This window comes from Bombina bombina, chromosome 7 (assembly GCF_027579735.1).
Source record: "Bombina bombina isolate aBomBom1 chromosome 7, aBomBom1.pri, whole genome shotgun sequence".
NCBI lineage: Eukaryota > Metazoa > Chordata > Amphibia > Anura > Bombinatoridae > Bombina > Bombina bombina.
This window is the reverse complement of record NC_069505.1, coordinates 60,776,609-60,800,156: the sequence shown is the minus strand read 5'-3', so window position 1 is coordinate 60,800,156 and position 23,548 is coordinate 60,776,609. Positions and strand designations below refer to the sequence as shown.

The following is a 23,548-nucleotide window of genomic DNA, read 5'->3' as shown; positions in this document are numbered from 1 at the left end:
ATCAACATCTAATACTAGTGTTCCTGTTAACATAAGAGATTTTGTGTCTAAATCCATTAAGAAGGCTATGTCTTATTCCTCCTTCTAGTAAACGTAAAAGGTCTTTTAAAACTTCTAATTTTTCAGATGAATTTTTAAATGAACATCATCATTCTGATTCTGATAGTGGTTCCTCTGGTTCAGAGGATTCTGTCTCAGAGGTTGATGCTGATAAATCTTCATATTTATTCAAAATGGAATTTATTCGTTCTTTACTTAAAGAGGTTTTAATTGCATTAGAAATAGAGGATTCTGGTCCTCTTGATACTAAATCTAAATGTTTAAATAAGGTTTTTAAATCTCCTGTAGTTATTCCAGAAGTTTTTCCTGTCCCTGATGCTATTTCTGAAGTAATCTCCAGGGAATGGAATAATTTGGGTAATTCATTTACTCCTTCCAAATGTTTTAAGCAATTATATCCTGTGCCATCTGATAGATTAGAGTTTTGGGACAAAATCCCTAAAGTTGATGGGGCTATCTCTACTCTTGCTAAACGTACTACTATTCCTACGGCAGATAGTACTTCCTTTAAAGATCCTTTAGATAGGAAAATTGAATCCTTTCTAAGAAAAGCTTACTTATGTTCAGGTAATCTTCTTAGACCTGCTATATCTTTAGCGGATGTTGCTGCAGCTTCAACTTTTTGGTTAGAAGCTTTAGCGCAACAAGTAACAGATCATAATTCTCATAGCATTGTTAATCTTCTTCAACATGCTAATAACTTTATTTGTGATGCCATCTTTGATATCATTAGAGTTGATGTCAGGTATATGTCTCTAGCTATTTTAGCTAGAAGAGCTTTATGGCTTAAGACTTGGAATGCTGATATGTCTTCTAAGTCAACCTTGCTTTCCCTTTCTTTCCAGGGTAATAAATTATTTGGTTCTCAGTTGGATTCTATTATCTCAACTGTTACTGGAGGGAAAGGAACTTTTTTACCACAGGATAAAAAATCTAAAGGTAAATTTAGGTCTAATAATCGCTTTCGTTCCTTTCGTCACAATAAGGAACAAAAGCCTGATCCTTCATCCACAGGAGCGGTATCAGTTTGGAAACCATCTCCAGTCTGGAATAAATCCAAGCCTTTTAGAAAACCAAAGCCAGCTCCCAAGTCCACATGAAGGTGCGGCCCTCATTCCAGCTCAGCTGGTAGGGGGCAGATTGCGATTTTTCAAAGAAATTTGGATCAATTCAATTCACAATCTTTGGATTCAGAACATTGTTTCAGAAGGGTACAGAATTGGCTTCAAAATAAGGCCTCCTGCAAAGAGATTTTTTCTTTCCCGTGTCCCAGTAAATCCAGTGAAGGCTCAAGCATTTCTGAAATGTTTTTCAGATCTAGAGTTGGCTGGAGTAATTATGCCAGTTCCAGTTCTGGAACAGGGACTGGGGTTTTATTCAAATCTCTTCATTGTACCAAAGAAGGAGAATTCCTTCAGACCAGTTTTGGATCTAAAAATATTGAATCGTTATGTAAGGATACCAACATTCAAAATGGTAACTATAAGGACTATCCTGCCTTTTGTTCAGCAAGGGCATTATATGTCCACAATAGATTTACAGGATGCATATCTGCATATTCCGATTCATCCAGATCACTATCAGTTTCTGAGATTCTCTTTCCTAGACAAGCATTACCAGTTTGTGGCTCTGCCGTTTGGCCTAGCAACAGCTCCAAGAATTTTTTCAAAGGTTCTCGGTGCCCTTCTGTCTGTAATCAGAGAACAGGGTATTGTGGTATTTCCTTATTTGGACGATATCTTGGTACTTGCTCAGTCTTCACATTTAGCAGAATCTCATACGAATCGACTCGTATTGTTTCTTCGAGATCATGGTTGGAGGATCAATTTGCCAAAAAGTTCATTGATTCCTCAGACAAGGGTAACCTTTTTAGGTTTCCAGATAGATTGTGTCCATGACTCTGTCTCTGACAGACAAGAGACGTCTAAAATTGGTTTCAGCCTGTCGAAACCTTCAGTCTCAATCATTCCCTTCGGTAGCCTTATGCATGGAAATTCTAGGTCTTATGACTGCTGCATCGGACGCGATCCCCTTTGCTCGTTTTCACATGCGACCTCTTCAGCTCTGTATGCTGAACCAGTGGTGCAGGGATTTCACAAAGATACATCAATTGATATCTTTAAAACCATTTGTACGACACTCTCTGACGTGGTGGACAGATCACCAACGTTTAGTTCAGGGGGCTTCTTTTGTTCTTCCAACCTGGACTGTGATTTCAACAGATGCAAGTCTGACAGGTTGGGGAGCAGTTTGGGGGTCTCTGACAGCACAAGGAGTTTGGGAATCTCAGGAGGTGAGATTACCAATCAATATTTTGGAACTCCGTGCAATTTTCAGAGCTCTTCAGTCATGGCCTCTTCTAAAGAGAGAATCGTTCATTTGTTTTCAGACAGACAATGTCACAACTGTGGCATATATCAATCATCAAGGAGGGACTCACAGTCCTCTGGCTATGAAAGAAGTATCTCGAATTCTGGTTTGGGCGGAATCCAGCTCCTGTCTAATTTCTGCGGTTCATATCCCAGGTATAGACAATTGGGAAGCGGATTATCTCAGCCGCCAAACGTTACATCTGGGCGAATGGTCTCTTCACCCAGAGGCATTTCTTCAGATTGTTCAAATGTGGGGACTTCCAGAAATAGATCTGATGGCTTCTCATCTAAACAAGAAACTTCCCAGGTATCTGTCCAGATCCAGGGATCCTCAGGCAGAGGCAGTGGATGCATTGTCACTTCCGTGGAAGTATTATCCTGCCTATATCTTTCCGCCTCTAGTTCTTCTTCCAAGAGTAATATCCAAGATTCTGAAGGAATGCTCGTTTGTTCTGCTGGTGGCTCCAGCATGGCCTCACAGGTTTTGGTATGCGGATCTTGTCCGGATGGCCTCTTGCCAACCGTTGACTCTTCCGTTAAGACCAGACCTTCTGTCGCAAGGTCCTTTTTTCCATCAGGATCTCAAATCCTTAAATTTAATGGTATGGAGATTGAACGCTTGATTCTTAGTCAAAGAGGTTTCTCTGACTCTGTGATTAATACTATGTTACAGGCTCGTAAATCTGTATCTAGGAAGATATATTATAGAGTCTGGAAGACTTACATTTCTTGGTGTCTTTCTCATCATTTTTCCTGGCATTCTTTTAGAATTCCGAGAATTTTACAGTTTCTTCAGGATGGTTTGGATAAAGGTTTGTCTGCAAGTTCCTTGAAAGGACAAATCTCTGCTCTTTCTGTTCTTTTTCACAGAAAGATTGCTAATCTTCCTGATATTAATTGTTTTGTACAAGCTTTGGTTCGTATAAAACCTGTCATTAAGTCAATTTCTCCTCCTTGGAGTTTGAATTTGGTTCTGGGGGCTCTTCAAGCTCCTCCATTTGAACCTATGCATTCATTGGACATTAAATTACTTTCTTGGAAAGTTTTGTTTCTTTTGGCCATCTCTTCTGCTAGAAGAGTTTCTGAATTATCTGCTCTTTCTTGTGAGTCTCCTTTTCTGATTTTTCATCAGGATAAGGCGGTGTTGCGAACTTCTTTTCAATTCTTACCTAAGGTTGTGAATTTTAACAACATTAGTAGAGAAATTGTGGTTCCTTCATTATGTCCTAATCCTAAGAATTCTAAGGAGAAATCATTGCATTCTTTGGACGTAGTTAGAGCTTTGAAATATTATGTTGAAGCTACTAAGAATTTCCGAAAGACTTCTAGTCTTTTTGTTATCTTTTCTGGTTCTAGGAAAGGTCAGAAGGCCTCTGCCATTTCTTTGGCATCTTGGTTGAAATCTTTAATTCATCATGCTTATGTCGAGTCGGGTAAAACTCTGCCTCAAAGGATTACAGCTCATTCTACTAGGTCAGTTTCTACTTCCTGGGCTTTTAGGAATGAAGCTTCTGTTGATCAGATTTGCAAAGCAGCAACTTGGTCTTCTTTGCATACTTTTACTAAATTCTACCATTTTGATGTGTTTTCTTCTTCTGAAGCAGTTTTTGGTAGAAAAGTACTTCAGGCAGCTGTTTCAGTTTGATTCTTCTGCTTATAATTTCATTTTTTTTCATTATAAGATTTAAACTTTATTTTGGGTGTGGATTATTTTCAGCGGAATTGGCTGTCTTTATTTTATCCCTCCCTCTCTAGTGACTCTTGCGTGGAAAGATCCACATCTTGGGTAGTCATTATCCCATACGTCACTAGCTCATGGACTCTTGCTAATTACATGAAAGAAAACATAATTTATGTAAGAACTTACCTGATAAATTCATTTCTTTCATATTAGCAAGAGTCCATGAGCTAGTGACGTATGGGATAATGACTACCCAAGATGTGGATCTTTCCACGCAAGAGTCACTGGTGGTTATGATTTTTTTGTATAAAGCACAATTATTCCAATTCCTTATTTTTTATGCTTTTGCACTTTTTTCTTATCACCCCACTTTTTGGCTATTCGTTAAACTGATTTGTGGGTGTGGTGAGGGGTGTATTTATAGGCATTTTGAGGTTTGGGAAACTTTGCCCCTCCTGGTAGGAATGTATATCCCATACGTCACTAGCTCATGGACTCTTGCTAATATGAAAGAAATGAATTTATCAGGTAAGTTCTTACATAAATTATGTTTTTTCATCAGTATTATGAGAAGTTTTAAAAGACCTTTTTCGTTTATTTGAAGGTGGTATAGCAGCCATAGCCTCTGTATCGCATCAGCAATATAATTTTTCATATCAACAGGGACATTATGTACTTTAGATGTTTAAGGAACAACAGATACTGTACTAGCACTAATAGAAACCTTTTCTGCATGCAAAAGCTTATCATGACAACTGTTACATACTACAGCTGGAGATATAATAAGCTTTGGTAGAACTGTGTTCAGGCAGCATGGTTCCTACAGCGGCTTCTGAGACAGGATCAGATTGAGACATCTTGTAAAATGTAAAAGAAAAAATAACATTTAAACAGAAATATCTTATTTCGACATATAGCAGTTCCAGGAATGGGAAAAAATGCAAATGCTAAAATTGACCAAAAAAGCAAATAGCATAGCCCTCTGAGCATAAAGAAGGCAAGAAGCATATAGGAAGTAAGGTAAAATAAAACTAAATTTTTTGGCGCCAAGAATGATGCACAACGCAATAGGAAGTTGAGAAATTTTTTGGCGCCAACAAACATCCGGAAATTACGCAACTTGCGTCATAACAAACACAATTTCACGCCAAACAACCTAGCGTCAACTAAGACGCACGTTTGAGCCCAAAAAAATCAAATTGAATAAAGACTATACCCCAGGTAAGACAAACTTCCTAAAAAGTAAATTTATGCTTACCTGATAAATTGATTTCTTCTATGATACGACGAGTCCACGGATTCATCCTTTACTTGTGGGATATTATCCTCCTGCTAACAGGAAGTGGCAAAGAGCACCACAGCAGAGCTGTCTATATAGCTCCTCCCCTGACTCCACCCCCCAGTCATTCGACCGAAGGTATAGGAAGAAATAGGAGAAACTACAAGGTGACTGAAGTTTAAAATCCAAAAAAAAATATAATCTGTCTTAAATTGACAGGGCGGGCCGTGGACTCGTCGTATCATAGAAGAAATCAATTTATCAGGTAAGCATAAATTTACTTTTCTTCTGTAAGATACGACGAGTCCACGGATTCATCCTTTACTTGTGGGATACAATACCAAAGCTACAGGACACGGATGAACGGGAGGGACAAGACAGATACCTAAACAGAATGCACCACTGCTTGAAGAACTTTTCTCCCAAAAATAGTCTCCGAAGAAGCAAAAGTATCAAATTTGTCAAATTTGGAAAAGGTATGAAGGGAAGACCAAGTCGCAGCCTTACAAATCTGTTCAACAGAAGCATCGTTTTTAAAAGCCCATGTGGAAGCCACCGCTCTAGTAGAATGAGCTGTAATTTTTTCAGGAGGCTGCTGTCCAGCAGTCTCGTATGCCAAACGGATGATGCTTTTCAGCCAAAAAGAAAGAGAGGTAGCCGTAACCTTTTGACCTCTACGCTTTCCAGAATAGACAACAAACGGGGAAGATGTTTGACGGAAATCCTTGGTCGCTTGCAAGTAAAACTTCAAGGCACAAACCACGTCCAAGTTATGTAACAGACGCTCCTTCTTAGAAGAAGGGTTAGGACACAGAGAAGGAACAACAATTTCCTGATTAATATTCTTATTAGAAATAACCTTAGGAAGTAATCCAGGTTTGGTACGCAAAACCACCTTATCAGCATGGAATATAAGATAAGGCGAGTCGCATTGTAATGCAGATAGCTCAGAAACTCTCAGAGAAGAAGAGATAGTAACTAAAAACAGAACTTTCCAAGATAGAAGCATAATATCTATGGAATGCATAGGTTCAAACGGAACCCCTTGAAGAACACTTAGAACTAAATTCAAACTCCATGGCGGAGCAACAGGTTTAAACACAGGCTTAATTCTAACCAAAGCCTGACAAAATGACTGAATGTCTGGGACATCTGCCAGACGCTTGTGTAGTAATATTGACAAAGCAGAAATCTGTCCCTTTAAGGAACTAGCTGATGACCCCTTCTCCAATCCTTCGTGGAGAAAAGACAAAATCCTAGGAATCCTGATCTTACTCCATGAGTAGCCTTTGGATTTGCACCAATAAATATATTTACGCCATATCTTATGATAAATCTTCCTAGTGACAGGCTTGCGAGCCTGAATCAAGGTATCAATGACCGACTCCGAGAATCCCCGCTTAGATAAAATCAAGCGTTCAATCTCCAGGCAGTCAGCCGCAGAGAAACTAGATTTGGATGTTGGAACGGACCCTGAATGAGAAGGTCCTGTCTCAGAGGCAGCGTCCATGGTGGCAGAGATGACATTTCCACCAGATCTGCATACCAAGTCCTGCGTGGCCACGCAGGCGCTATCAAGATTACCCAAGCCCTCTCCTGTTTGATTCTGGCAATCAAACGAGGAAGGAGAGGAAAAGGAGGAAACACATAAGCCAGGTTGAACGGCCACGGTACTGCTAGAGCATCTATCAGTACTGCTTGAGGATGCCTTGACCTGGACCCGTAACAAGGAAGTTTGGCATTCTGACGAGATGCCATCAGATCCAATTCTGGTGTTCCCCATTGATGAATCAATTGTGCAAACACCTCCGGATGGAGCTTCCACTCCCCCGGATGAAAAGTCTGACGACTCAGAAAATCCGCTTCCCAGTTATCCACTCCTGGGATATAGATTGCAGATAGATGGCATGAGTGAGTCTCTGCCCATCAAATTATTTTGGAAACCTCTATCATTGCTAGAGAACTCTTTGTTCCCCCTTGATGATTGATATATGCTACAGTCGTGATATTGTCCGACTGGAATCTTATGAATTTGGCCGAGGCCACGCCTAAAGCGCGTTGAAGATCGCCCTCAGTTCTAGAATATTTATTGGAAGAAGGGCCTCCTCCTGAGTCCACACACCCTGAGCCTTCAGGGAATTCCAGACTGCACCCCAGCCCAAGAGGCTGGTGTCCGTCATCACTATGACCCATGCTGGCCTGCGGAAACACATTCCCTGGGACAGATGATCCTGTGACAACCACCAAAGAAGAGTCTCTGGTCTCTAGATCCAGATTTATCTGAGGAGATAAATTTGCATAATCCCCATTCCATTGTCTGAGCATGCATAGATGCAAGCGAGCAAACGGAACTACGTCCATTGCCGCTACCATTAGTCCGATTACCTCCATACACTGAGCCACTGATGGCCAAGGAATGGAATTAAGTGCTCTGCAAGTGGTTAAGATCTTTGATATTCTGACCTCCGTCAGGAAGATTTTCAAGTCCACCGAGTCTATCAGAGTTCCTAGGAATGGAACTCCTGTAAGAGGGACAAGTGAACTCTTCTTTATGTTCACCTTCCACCCGTGAGATCTTAGAAAAGCCAACACGATGTCCGTGTGAGATTTGGCTAGCTGGCAAGTTGACGCCTGAATCAAGATATCGTCCAGATAGGGCGCCACTGCTATGCCCCGCGGCCTTAGAACCGTCAGAAGGGACCCTATCACCTTTGTGAAAATTCTGGGAGCTGTGGCTAACCTGAAAGGAAGGGCCACAAACTGGTAATGCTTGTCCAGGAAGGTGAACCTGAGGAACTGGTGATGATCTTTGTGGATAGGAATGTAAAGATACGCATCCTTCAAATCCACGGTGGTCATATATTGAACCTCCTGGATCATTGGTAAAATTGTCTGAATGGTCTCCATCTTGAAGGATGGGACTCTGAGAAATGTATTTAGAATTTTGAGATCTAAAATCGGTCTGAAGGTTCCCTCTTTTTTGGGAACCACGAACAGATTGGAGTAAAACCCCTGCCCCTGTTCCGCCTTTGGAACTGGGCAGATTACACCCATAGTATGTAGGTCTTCTACACAGCGTAAGAACGCCTCTCTTTTTGTCTGGTTTACAGACAAACGTGAAAGATGAAATCTACCCCTTGGTGGAGAATCTTTGAATTCCAGATGGTACCACTGGGTCACGATTTCTAAAGCCCAGGAATCCTGAACGTCTCTTGCCCAAGCCTGAGCGAAGAGAGAAAGTCTGCCCCCTACTAGATCTGGTCCCGGATTGGGGGCTGCCCCTTCATGCTGTCTTGGTAGCAGCAGCGGGTTTCTTGGTCTGTTTACCTTTTATTCCAGGTCTGGTTAGGTCTCCAGACTGACTTTGATTGAGTAAAATTCCCCTCCTGCTTTGTGGCAGTGGAGGGGGTAGAGGGACCACCTTTGAAGTTTCGAAAGGAATGAAAATTATTTTGGTTGGCCCTCATTCTATTTGTCTTATCCTGAGGAACGGCATGACCTTTACCTCCAGTGATGTCAGAGATGATCTCCTTCAGCTCAGGCCCGAATAGGGTCTTACCCTTGAACAGAATAGCTAATAGTTTAGATTTTGATGACACATCAGCAGACCAGGACTTAAGCCATAACGCTCTGCGCGCTAAAATGGCAAAACCTGAATTCTTTGCCGCTAATTAAACCATTTGAAAAGCGGCATCTGTAATAAAAGAATTAGCTAGCTTGAGAGCCTTAATTCTATCTAAAATATCATCTAATGGGGTCTCAACCTTAAGAGACTCCTCTAGAGCCTCAAACCAAAAAGCAGCTGCAGTAGTTACAGGAACAATGCACGCTATAGGTTGTAGAAGAAAACCCTAATTAATAAACAATTTCTTCAACAGACCCTCTAATTTTTGATCCATAGGATCTTTGAAAGCACAACTGTCCTCAATAGGTATAGTTGTACGCTTAGCCAGGGTAGAAATAGCTTCCTCCACCTTAGGGACCGTCTGCCACGAATCCCGAATGGTGTCAGATATGGGAAACATTTTCTTAAAATTAGGAGGGGGAGAGAACGGAATTCCTGGTCCATTCCATTCCTTAGTAACAATGTCCAAAATCCTCTTAGGACTGGAAAAACATTAGTGTAAGTAGGGACTTCTAGATATCTATCCATTTTACACAATTTCTCTGGTGGAATTACGATAGGGTCACAATCATCCAGAGTCGCTAAAACCTCCCTGAGCAATAAGCGGAGGTGTTCAAGCTTAAACTTAAAGGTCAACATATCTGAGTCTGTTTGAGGGAACATCTTTCCTGAATCAGAGAGCTCTCCTTCAGACAGCAATTCCCCCACCCCCAATTCAGAACATTGTGAGGGTACATCGGAGATGGCCAATAAAGCGTCAGAAGGCTCAGTATTTACTCTAATACCAGACGTACTGCGCTTCCCCTGCAGACCAGGCAGTTTAGATAATACCTCTGTGAGGGTAGTAGACATAACTGCCGCCATATCTTGCAGAGTGAAAGAATTAGATGCACTGGAAGTAATTGGCGTCGCTTGGGCGGGCGTTAAGGGTTGTGACACTTGGGGAGAAGTAGATGGCATAACCTGATTCTCTTCTGACTGAGAATCATCCTGAGACATACTTTTATCAGCTAAAATATGTTCACATTGGCTTTCCTCAATGTCAGACATGTTAAACAGGCCAGTAATGACCACAAACAGGCTTGAAAACACTTTATTCAGTGAAAAAAACAACAATCTTTAAAAATGGTACTGCGCCTTTAAGAGAAAAAAGAGCATAGAATTTTTCCAAAACTGCTTGAAAACGATAAAATTATCCCAATTTTTGGATAAAAGCATCCCAACTTGACAGCTAAGTTTGCCCCACAAGGAAAGGAACACTTAACCCTTACCAAAAAAAAAAAGTTATGCTATAAAAACGTTTGTCTGTAAATCGGATTAAACCTTCGACTATTTTTTCATAGCCCAATATGCAAGTCCAGTAATACCCCTCTGTATACTTTAGGTTTACTGCTTCCCCTTCCCCTCATGGGGATACTGTCAGCCAATTCTGAAATAACAGTCTCTCCAGAAAAAAATGACTGAACATACCTCACTGCTTAAAGCATGAAAAACGTTCCTCACACTGAAGTTTCTTAAGTACTCCTCAGCCATTCTGTGGGAACTTCTCTGGATCTTAGTGACAACTGCTAAGATCATCAGCCTCCAGGCAGAAGTCTTCATCCATCTGCTGCCTGGGAGAAAATAGTACACACCGGTACCATTTAAAATAAAAAAACTCTTGCTTGAAGAAAATAAAAACTAACATTTTATCACCTCTTTCACTTTACCCTTCCTATTACTTAGAGTAGGCAAAGAGAATGACTGGGGGGTGGAGTCAGGGGAGGAGCTATATAGACAGCTCTGCTGTGTTGCTCTTTGCCACTTCCTGTTAGCAGTAAAGGATGAATCTGTGGACTCGTTGTATCTTATAGAAGAAACATAATTTCCATAACGAAACTGCCAGACGCATAGACCTGACTCATGGCAAATATAAGTAAAATACATATATTTAAAACTTTATACATAAAGAGCCAAACCATAGCTGAGAGTGTCTTAAATAATGATACATACTTACGAAAGACACCCATCCACATATAGCAGATAGTCAAACCAGTGCTGAAAACTATCAGCAGAGGTAATGGTATATAAGAGTATATCGTCGATCTGAAAAGGGAGGTAGGAGATGAATCCCTACGACCGATAACAGAGAACCCTTGAAAAGATTTCCCGTGAGGGAAACCATAAAACCAAATAGGCGATACTCTCTTCACATCCCTCTGATAAACACTGTACTCTGAGAGGAACTGGGCTTCAGAATGCTTAGAAGCGCTTATCATAGAAGAAATTAGAAACATCAAGCACAAACTTACTTCACCACCTCCATAGGAGTGATGAGGGGTGTATTTATAGGCATTTTGATGTTTGTGAAACTTTGCCCCTCCTGGTAGGATTGTATATCCCATACGTCACTAGCTCATGGACTCTTGCCAATTACATGAAAGAAAAGAGCTTTCTTGTGCGATGCCGCCTTCTGCTCTAATGCAACCTATTGAACAAGAGCAGGGCATGTCAATCATTCTGACGAGCTGTGTATGTATATGTGTATGTAACTGTGTATATCTGCATCTATATATCTCCTATTTATCTATATCTATTATACATATACATATATATCTATTATACATATACAGTATATATATATATATATATATATATATATATATATATATATATATATATATATATATATAGTACTATAAAGTACTTTTTAGTAAGAATAGGAATGTTTGTTTTCAATAACAAAAATATCTCTTCCTAGAGAAAGCTACAGAACTAGAAGCCACCTCTGGAAATCGTTCTCTAGAGAAACAAATCAAATCTCTTACACGGGACAAAGAGGAATATACAAAGGTAAGTAGCTCACTGCTAATGACCTCACCGTTCAAGCCACTTTACCAGTTGGTATGAATATATATGTATGTTTACAGGGCTCAAAATTGCAAGCTCTAAGCTACTAACCAGCCCAAAATGTTGCTTGCCATTTTTTATCTAACTAACCCCCCCTCTTTGCACATGTTTAGCCAATGATGTGAAACACCTTATTGTGCAGTAATTTGTTTTAATATTGTTTGTTTTATACCATAAATTACATAGTACATACAGGGGTCAAGTCCTACAAAAAAGTGTGGGAACTCACCAAGACTTCCACACCCCCCCCCCACAATTAATATTGTTTTTTTATATATATATATATATATATATATATATATATATATATCTGTACATACATACACACGCACACTGTATTTATATGTCTATCTATACATTTGGGTTAATGAAAGCAAATTAAATCCAATGATGGGTTAAATGGTTGCCTCTGTGCCTGAGAATCCTCTTCTGTCACAGAGTGTCACCCACTTAAGATGCAATATTCCTATTTCTGCTGAGTTGAGCTAAATAACCCCTGAGCAAGCCACACAGAAATGTAATCACAATCTGTTCCACACAGTGCAGGGGGATCACACAGCAGGACTGCTGACAGGTGTGTATTACATTAGTGTATTGTAGGAAATTTTACTGCCCATTACTAGAAGATCTCACTATCCCTCTAACCAGACTTCCTCTAGCTCCTCCCATCAGCAACAGTAGTGTTTACTGAAGCATTTCTGTTCTCTGTCCAGAGGGAACTTAGTTCCTCCTGCAAAAATAGCGCAGGAACTCCGTTCCCATGCGTTCCCGTTCGACTTGACCTCTGAGTACATACAATGATAAATTAGCAAAAATAAGTGCATAGTAGTTAGTAACATTAACTAGGGTTCTGGGGAAGACAACAGCTGTATAGAAAAAGGAAGTTGTTGAATTGAGAAAAAGCAGAGATTGTTGACATTAATGTGAGGTCATAGCAGACCTGGTAAAATTGTTTTATAATTATCATCTCACATCTATCTTTCTCTACTCCCTCCTCTCTTCAATCTCGCTTCTTACCCTCTCCCTCCTCTATTAGGCAATATCTTCTCTTTACACCCTTTCTCTTTTCTCTCTCACATCGCTTCACTCTTTGTTTTTCTCCACTCTTTCTTAACCGTATCTTTTTCTCCATTTCCACTTTTTCTCTCCAATCTCTCTCTGCCCCTATTTTCCCTCTCAAAAGAAACAGTCTAAACAGTAATGGGGTCTCTATAGCCCATGTGTGTGTGTGTGTATGATATATATATATATATATATATATATATATATATATATATATATATATATATATATAAATGATAGATATATAGAAATAAATATATATATATAAATGATAGATATATAGAAATAAATATATATATATGAATGATAGATATATAGAAATAAATATATATATATGAATGATAGATATATAGAAATATATATATATATCTATATACTCACACATACATATACACTGATCAGCCACAACATTAAAACCACTGACAGGTGAATTGAATAACATTTGGTTTTATTGTCACAAGGGCACCTGTCAAGGTTTGGGTTATATAAGGCAGCAAGTGAATGGTCAGTTCTTGAATTTCAGGTGTTGGAAGCAGTGAAAAGATCTGAGTGACTTTGACAGGGTTATGGCTAGAAGACTGGGTAAAGGGCAAGTCTAGTGGGGTGTTCCCAGTGTACAGTGGTTTGTACCTACCAAAAGTGGTGCAAGGAAGGACAACCTGTGTCAGGGTCATGGGCACTCAAGGCTCATTAATGCATGTGGGAGCGAACTGGTCTGATCACACAGAAGAGCTACTGTAGCTGAAGTTGCTGAAAAAAAATAATGCTGGCCATGATAGAAAAGTGTCAGAAAACTTAGTGCATCGCAGTTTGCTGCATAGCGGCTGACCGGTCAGAGTGCCCATGATGACCCCTGTCCACCGCCAAAAGCGCCATCACTGGGGACTTGAACGTCAGAACTGGACTATGGAGAAATGGAAGAAAGTTGCCTGGTCTGATGAAAAACAAATTAATACAACACACAGAGAAAACCCAGCACTCACTTACAAGCTCTCAATGCATTGTGTGGCTGTTTTAGGGTCTCAGGTATTGGAAAGGACCTTGACGTGGTACCTGAGCTTGTCCCATTTGGCCAGATGCGGTGACTAACCTTTCCATTTTTGCTTTTAAATCTTAGCTGAGAGCTTGTAAGTGAGTGCTGGGTTTTCTCTGTGTGTTGTATTAATTTGTTTTGTAATTTTCCCTATGGTTCTTGCACCCAGACCTGTCTGGGGTTAACTGCTTGTGGCTCTGGGGACAGCACAGCTTCCTGTGAGTGCCAGTGGCACCCAGGGCTGAGCATGTTGCAGGGTCATAGGATGTGTACCCGGTCCGGTATGAGAGTGAAGTTCCCTTCCGTGCTTTGTATATGTCTAGGGTGATTACATATTCCTGTGCACCCTTTTTTTGTTTTCAGTTTGTTTGGATTTGAAAGCTTGCATTGTGTGGCTGTTTTAGGGTCTCAGGTATTGGAGAGGACCTTGACGTGGTACCTGAGCTTGTCCCATTTGGCCAGATGCGGTGACTAACCTTTCCATTTTTGCTTTTAAATCTTAGCTGAGAGCTTGTAAGTGAGTGCTGGGTTTTCTCTGTGTGTTGTATTAATTTGTTTTGTAATTTTCCCTATGGTTCTTGCACCCAGACCTGTCTGGGGTTAACTGCTTGTGGCTCTGGGGACAGCACAGCTTCCTGTGAGTGCCAGTGGCACCCAGGGCTGAGCATGTTGCAGGGTCATGGGATGTGTACCCGGTCCGGTATGAGAGTGCAGTTCCCTTCCGTGTTTTGTATATATATATATATATATATATATATATATATATATATATATACATACACACACAATCCCAATATGTATCTGCCCACCTGTAATCAACCATCTGGTAAGTCTGTGAAAAATGATACTGCCAAACAAAACCGCAACAGACCAGGATTTGCATCAAAACAAAGGTCAAATTTATTTAAATAAATCTGACCTTTGTTTTGATGCAAATCCTGGTTTGGTGCGGTTTTGTTTGGCAATATATATATATATATATATATATATATATATATATATAAATAAATCAATCAATTCCATACTACAGATCCACCTGCCTAGCGATGGTTACCTGAGTGCAGTTATGTCCTTAGATACTTCCATAAAAAAAGTGCACTCACAGGAATTTAAGATAATCAAAAACCAAAAATCTATTGAACGTTTTCAGGAAGTTACATCTCCTTCCCTGGAAATGTTCAATAGTTTTTTGGTCTTAGATTCCTGTGAGTGCACTTTTTTGTGAAAGTATCTAAAGACATAACTGCACCCAGGTAGCTGTCGCTAGGTAGGTGGATCTGTAGTATGGTGTGTGTATATATATATATATATATTCTTCAAAAGTACCTGAAAATGTATAGTGTAACTTATTAAGAGAGATAGGGCATATAATGAAAACAATATATATTAAAAATCCAATTTACTACTATGATGATATTTGCTTCTTTCTATTAGTATTCTATGTTGAAGGAGCAGAAATACTTTACTGGGAGCTAGCTGGGTGAGCCAATGACAAGAGGCATATTTATGCAGCCACCAATCAGCAATTAGCTTCCAGTAGTCCATTTCTGCTCCTGAGCATACCAAGGCATGCTTTTCAACAAAGGATACCAAGAGAAGGAACACATTTAGATAAAATAAGTTGTAAAGGTATTTAGAATTGCATGCTCTATGAATCATGAAAGTTTGTTTTACTTTACTGTCCCTTTTAATAACATTTTATATTATATTTTAATATCCTTCTAGTTTCATTCTCTTATGAAAAACATGTGCACAAGTGTGCTAGGCGTGACCCTGGTCACATGATGTATTCTTCTTCTGCGTCAATACTTAGTCTGGGTAATTCTGGCTCTTACAGGAGATATCTCGAGTGACAGATCAGCTAAAGGCGCAAGAGGAGGAGCTGCGGATAACTCTGGAGAAACGGAAAAAAGCAGAGGCGGAGCTAAGAGATGTGCAGGAGAAGTGTGAGGGGGTGAGCGCCCAGGCTTCCCGACTATCCCGGCGCCTGAAAGACAAGGAAGAGGAGGTAGAAGCAGCTACTGAGAAAGTCAGAGGCCTGAGGAAGGAGCTGCACAGAGCTGAGTGTGAGAGAAGAGAGGTGAGATTATAGGGACTGTGGCCCCTCAAAAGGGTCCCTAAATATTTTAATTTGTCTTGATTAAAGGGATATGAAACCCTAAAAAATATAATAGAGAGATAACAAAAAAAGTTTCCAATTGACTTCTATGATCAAATTTCCTTTGTTCTCATGATATTCCGTGTTGAAGCGATACCTAGGTAGGCGTAGAGTACAATATGGCAGGATATAGCGCTGCCCTCTAGTGCTCTTTCAAATGGATAACATTATTAAAACTGCTGCCATATAGTGCTCTATATACGTGCACGCTCCTGAGCTGACTTTCCTGCTTTTTAACAAAACATACCAAAAGAAAATTTGATAAAAGAAGTATATTAGAACGTTGTTTCATGTCCCTTTAAGAGTAATTGGTTTGGAATTTGACTCTGTTAAAGAGACTGTAAGCACCATGTAGTTACAAGACATCTCTGCTTTATTTCTATAGAATATCCCATTAGTCATTTTACCCCTCTTAATGCTATTAAGATGTTCCATGCTGTCCTAACAGCGCTGGGCTTTAATGTGGTTAGGACGGCTTGGAATGTTCTAAACCATCTGGCGTCCTGCAGCCTCCTGCACTTTCAGAATGAGAACTCAGACTGAGACGTGCGCCTTAGCATTGTAGGCAGTCCCCCATGATCCGATAACACCCTGGAAATCACGTGATGACGTTCACTGCAATTATTTATCAATTGCTAAACTCCACCCAACATTTGTATTATTTGGAGGAGCCAATCTGGGCTTTAGCCTGCAGACAACAAGGCTAGACACAGTGATTAAAGGACCAGTAAATACAGTAGATTTGCATAATCAACAAATGTATGATAAGACAATGCAATAGAACATAGGGGTCGATTTATCAACCTCTTCGCCAGGCTTTCGCCTGCCTATGACTGCAGGTCCTCACAAGAGAACCCGCATGCCGTATTTGACAAGCAGCGATCATCAGAACGCTGCTTCTATACTTTTTTGCCACCTGTTAGGTGGCGAATTCCAATCGAGACCTGGGTGATTGATGGTTCCTGCCCGCGCGTTATTGGCTGTGCGCGGGCAGGGGGCGGCGTTGCACATGGGCGTTGCACATGGGCGCAAAATAGCTCTTGTGTGCAGTGCTGAATTTCGCCAGCGGATTTTAGCCCACTAGAGGGGATCTGCGGTGGACAGGGGCATGTCTGTGCGCCCCTGTCCTCCTCAGCTTGATAAATTGCCCCCTTGGTCTGAACTTCAAGTGAGTTGTAGATTTTTTCCTTCCTAAGATAGGGAGAGTCCACGGCTTCAATCCTTACTGTTGGAAAATACAACACCCGGCCACCAGGAAGAGTCAGACACACCCCAGCCAAAGGCTTAAATATCCCTCCCACTTCCTCATTACCCCAGTCATTCTTTGCCTTTCGTCACATTAGGAGGTGGAAGAGAAGTGTCAGAAGATTCGGAGAGTCCTGAAAAAGGGTATCTGCCCTTTGAGATAGGACTGGAGTTTTAAGTAGTCATGTCAACCTCTCAGTGAGAGTATTGATGAAAGTTAGAGTCTGGAAATGCAGGGAAAGTTTTTCTGTGAAACCAACCAGACTACTTCTAACCGCTCCTAAGCAATCAGTGTTGTCGAGTTTCACTGCCTGCTTTCTCTCACTCAAGTCCATGTCAGGAGCACTGCTATAAGACTGTCACATGGCTGAGACTTAAACCTGAGGAGAGTGTTTCCTCTGTTTACTGTCTGGGACTAGGAGGTGGTGAGTGCCCCAGCCATTGGGAGTATAAAGGTGCAGTTTTCTATAATAAAAAAGTTTTTATTGGTGTCCTTCTGTGGGTATAACCTGAGCTATGGAGGACTCTGACATGTTAGAAGGTACTTCTTCTGTACTAAATCATCTCTGTTTATATTATGAGGAGGCCGTGGTTTTCCCACCCACTCAATTATGTTCCACATGCCTTAACACCGTTATAAAGTCCAAGAAGGGAGACAAGCCTGCTAAGGCTCTTAGTCCCTCTGAGCCATCTACCTTTCAGGACTCGGCGTCCCATGAGATTACTACTCTTGCTACATTATCCACTCCTCATGCAGTTCCCCGTAGCACATCAAATCCTCCATCCGGAGGGGGCCTTCTTCCTGCAGACTTTGCCGCACATTTACAAACGGCGGTGTCTGCAGCCCTCGCTCTAACAAACGCATTGCCTCGCTCTAACAAACGCAAGAGAAAGGTTAAACATAGATCTCCTGACCCGGAGTCATCTAAATATGTGAACTTTTTCCTTAGTGTCTAAGCCTCCTGCTGCTGCGGAACTGTCCTTTAGATTTAAAAATGAGCACTTGCGTTTTTTATTAAAGGAGGTTCTGTCTATGTTAGAGCTTTCAGAGGCCGCGCTGCCTGAAGAACCTATGATACCTAAATTAGACAGAGTTTACGAAGACAGGAAAGTTCCTTTGACTTTTCCTATGCCGGTTAAGATGGCGAACATTATTAAGAACGAATGGGAAAGAATTGGTTCTTCCTTTTCCCCCTCGTTGTTCCCAGTCCCGGACTATTAACAGAATTTGTGGGTCTCCATTCCTAAGGTGGATGGAGCTATCTCTACGCTTGCTAAACGTAATACTATACCTCTTGAGGATAGTTCTTCATTCAGAAAGCCGATGGATAAGAACATGGAAACCTTTCTGAGAAAGATGTTTCAACATACAGGATTTTTGTTTCAACCGGCGGCTGCGATTGCCGGAGCGGCTACCTACTAGTGCGACTCTTTGTTAGAACTCATTGAGGTGGAGTCTCCGCTCAAGGATATTCAAGACAGAATTAAAGCTCTGAGAATTGCTAATTCTTTTATCTGTAATGTGAACATGCAAATTATTCGCCTAAATGCAAAAGCCTTTGGCTTTGCTGTCCTAGCCTGCCGGGCACTCTGGTTGAAGTCTTAGTCTGTTGATATAACTTCTAAATCCAGACTCCTTTCTCTTCCCTTCAAGGGAAAGATTTTTTTTGTTTTAGGCCTGGACTCAATTATTTCTTACCGGAGGCAAGGGTGCCTTCCTACAGCAAGATAAGAAGAACAAGTCTAGGGGGCGGAGATTGGTCAGGCTGGGACATGGCGGCTCTGTGAGTTTGCTCCGTGCAGGGGCGGTTCTACACAGGGGCCATAAATTTCGAAGAACTCCAGCCACCAACTTCTTTAAAAGACCTTTATTCTTTTATCTTGGGTCCCATTGATAATACAACGTTTCAAGCCTGTATTAGGCTCTTAGTCATGTACACTTTAGTTATACAGGTTTCTGCTACTTATACCTCCACCTGTTAATCATTCACCTGATGTTAATTAACCCATTCCTTAAAGAACACAACTATTGCTATTGCAACAGTGACATCTTGTGGATGAAAAATATAGTACATCACTGCTTTTATTCTTGAAGTTTCCCAGTGTTCTTTTATGGAATGGATGAACACCATCCATATATTATTAAAATAACATAAAACCTATATACAATTTAAAAGGAGGAGCATAAAATCCCAATGTCTACAAAGCCACAGTAATTGGGGTAAATGTACAAAATACATTATCATCACTACAAAATTTATCATACAGAAAAATATAAAGAAATGTATGTTCCAAGAAAAGCCAGCTTTAAAGAGAAAAAATCCCTCACTCTTTTGCTCATGTATGACTAACTATTATCCTTGAATTTTGGTGTCTATACTCATAATATATTCTCTTAGCCTATCTATATGGGATTCAAGATGAATAATTTAAAGTCAACAAAACAAACTCCAGTCAAAATCTTTGTTTAGACCCTTGGGGGTCAGGCAATCCAACTTATGAATCCAGAACATCTCCCTCATTTTTAGGAGGTGTTCTCTATCACCCCCTCTCCTTGGTTTCATTGCCTGATCTTTGACAAGAAATCTAAGCTGACTAATATTATGACCTGCAGAGAGTAAGTGAGAGGACACAGGAGCCTCTAGGTTTTTGCATCTTATGTTTGATTTGTGTTCTGTTATCCTCTCCCTTACCTCTGCAGGTCTCACCTATATAGATAAGTCCACATGGACACTTGATCATATAGATAGCAAAAGTAGTTCTACATGTAAAGTATTTATTTATTACATATTTCCGGCCACTGGTTGGATGATAAAAGTTTTTACCTTTTATCATGGAGCTACAGTGACTGCAGTTCAAGCACGGATAACACCCATTATTCTTGCTACCAATTGGTAACTGGACATTTCTCTTAGCAGAGCCTATGTCAGTGTGTACAATCAAATCCTTAATGCTTTTATTTTTCTTGTATGCTACCATGGGCACCTGTTTAAATTCTTCCATTTGTGGATTACATTCCCTTATTATATGCCAGTGCTTTTTCAAAACACTGGTTATCTTTTGACTAAACCTGTTATGTTGGGTAACAAATATCACATTGTTCTCTCCTTTCTTGCCTATTTGTCCTTGTTTCTGATTTTGTTTAAAACCATCTTCTACACTTACCAATTGTTCCATTATCAATTTCCTAGGGTACTTCCTTGCAATAAATTTATCAGCCATTTCTCCTAATCTTTGTTTACATTTATTGCTATCTGAGACAATCCTCTTAACCCTAGTGAACTGGCTCTTGGGTATTGCCTTAAACACACTCTCTGGATGGCAGCTGCCATATTGTAGCAAATTATTCCTATCAGTCTTTTTTATATATAAATCGGTTTCCAAAAAACCTTCTTTATAAACATAAGTGTCCAAATACTCAATGCCCACTTCACTCATATTCATACTAAATTTTAGTCCTTTTACAGAGCAATTTAGATCTTCTATGAATGATAATGGGCTTCCAACGTCGCCCCCCCACACGCCAAACACATCATCGATGAATCTCCACCAGGAGACACCGTAAAGTTGGAAAAGCATGTTAGAGTACACAAAGTGTTACACAAAACTATTCATGAATATGTTGGCGTATGTGGGGGCGACGTTGGAGCCCATTGCTGTCCCCTGTTTCTGAAGGTAATAAGAGTCCATGAACAAGAAATAATTCTGATGTAATATTATGGTCAATAGACCTATTAAAAAAACAATTTCTTTAGGAGTATAATTGCTATCAGTTTTTAAAATATTTTCAACTGCTGCTATTCCATTTGTGTGCTTAATTGAAGTGTACAAGCTGGAAACATCTAATTATATGCATTTGTCACCAACCTGTCCCAAATCTTTAAGCTTAGACAAAAAATCATTTGTGTCTTTTATATATGAAGTAGTCTTTTGTATTAAGGGTTGTAAAACTTTGTCCCAAAAAAACTGAAATATTTGAAAATACAGAGCCTATTCTGGCCACAATAGGGCGCCCAGGGGGCTTATTCATGGTTTTATGGATCTTAGGTAACACATAAATAACAGGTCTAATGGGGTTTTTCTCAAATAAAGCATCCTTAAATTTTTCTGAAATGATCTCCCTCTTAACCGCTAGTTGTAATATATTCTCTATCTCCTTGTTAATCTGGCCAGTAGGGTCTCTGGATAATTTCTCATTCACCTGACTATCTGCTAACTGGCGTTCAATCTCTTGTATGTAGTCAGATCTATTGAGGACGACTACAGCCCCGCCCTTGTCCGCCTCCTTGATGATTATGTCAGTGTTGTCTTTTAGTGACTGAATTGCCAATTTATCTTTCTTGTTCTTTTGTACCAATTTTCTTTTTGTTTCTTTCTTAAGCAAATTTTTAATTTCTCTCTGAACTAAATTCATATAAGTTGTAACACTATGGGTGGTTGAAGGTGTAAATTTACTCTTTTTAATTATTCCAAAATCCTTAATATTATTAAACCTAACATTCTTTTCAGTGGCCATTGTATGTGTGTGATTAGTGTCTTTCTGAAAAGAAAAATATATCTTTAATGTTAATTTCCTAAAAAATCTGTGCAAATCTTGAAAAATTGTGAAATCATTAAAAGCATCATCTAAACAATATGATAACCCCTTATTTAATACTAAGTGTTCCTCATTGCTGAGGACATAATCAGACAGATTGTATACCAAATTATCTGTGTCATGAAAAACATTATTGTGCACATTCTTAAATGCTGATTGTGAATTAATCTCCTGTGAAAAAACGTGATTAATATTTGTATTAAAGTTATGAGTAACATGTCCCAACAATTGTTTGTTCAGAGAGTCACTATTGGAATAACTGACAATGTTAGTCTTTTCCCCAACGGGAGATTTCTGTATATGCCTGGATAGATTCTCACCACCGCATACACTGCCGGTGCCATCGTTTGTGCCATACTCTCTTAGCAACACATTATCAGACACAGTTCTTTCAACAGTCCCCCTTGTTATATTTCTTACCAGCAGCCGGTCCTGGGTATCAGCCAATATGTAATCGCACTGTGTCGGTATCTCAATTCGTGTGTCTTTGGCCCCCTCATACCTGACAAATTTATCTGTGTATTCCTTTCTGTCAGCAAATAATGTTGGACATGTGGACATTCTTAACCCTCTGGGGATACGCTGGACTTTATGGTACTCTGACAAGGTTATAGCATGTAGTTCAAGTACCATTTTTTTCTTACTCTCTTTCTCCAAAAATCTCCCTGTGGTTTCAGAGGGAGTGATGTTTAAAAAGTCTCTATTCCCCAATACTGTGGCATTAATATGCTGGGCAGTCTCCTCCTCATACCCAAACACAGTGGGTCCCAATTGCACATTAGTGGTTATGTTAGAGGCAATACCTTCAGCCATGTTGGTGTGCACGTTAATCCCAAGGCAACATGCAGTAAAATCGAAGTAGTGGAAACAGCACACCTATATCTTCCTTAAGTGGGGCACGGAGCAACAGACTTGCCAAGTCTCACCAAGGTTCATAAATTTCAAAGAACTCCAGCCACCAACTTCTTTAAAAGACCTTTATTCTTTTATCTTGGGTCCCATTGATAATACAACGTTTCAAGCCTGTATTAGGCTCTTAGTCATGTACACTTTAGTTATACAGGTTTCTGCTACTTATACCTCCACCTGTTAATCATTCACCTGATGTTAATTAACCCATTCCTTAAAGAACACAACTATTGCTATTGCAACAGTGACATCTTGTGGATGAAAAATATAGTACATCACTGCTTTTATTCTTGAAGTTTCCCAGTGTTCTTTTATGGAATGGATGAACACCATCCATATATTATTAAAATAACATAAAACCTATATACAATTTAAAAGGAGGAGCATAAAATCCCAATGTCTACAAAGCCACAGTAATTGGGGTAAATGTACAAAATACATTATCATCACTACAAAATTTATCATACAGAAAAATATAGAGAAATGTATGTTCCAAGAAAAGCCAGCTTTAAAGAGAAAAAATCCCTCACTCTTTTGCTCATGTATGACTAACTATTTATTATCCTTGAATTTTGGTGTCTATACTCATAATATATTCTCTTAGCCTATCTATATGGGATTCAAGATGAATAATTTAA

The 23,548-nt window shown here is 39.9% G+C and overlaps 1 protein-coding gene across 1 annotated transcript in view; it reads left to right on the top strand.

The window, feature by feature from the left end:
* LOC128665888 (serine/threonine-protein kinase MRCK alpha) overlaps positions 1-23,548 on the top strand; it is a 420,939-nt gene that overhangs the window by 267,607 nt on the left and 129,784 nt on the right. The window contains exons 12-13 of the mRNA XM_053720136.1: positions 11,758-11,849; positions 15,839-16,081. Of these exons, the coding sequence (XP_053576111.1) occupies positions 11,758-11,849; positions 15,839-16,081 (335 nt within the window). The remainder of the gene's footprint in view (positions 1-11,757; positions 11,850-15,838; positions 16,082-23,548) is intronic.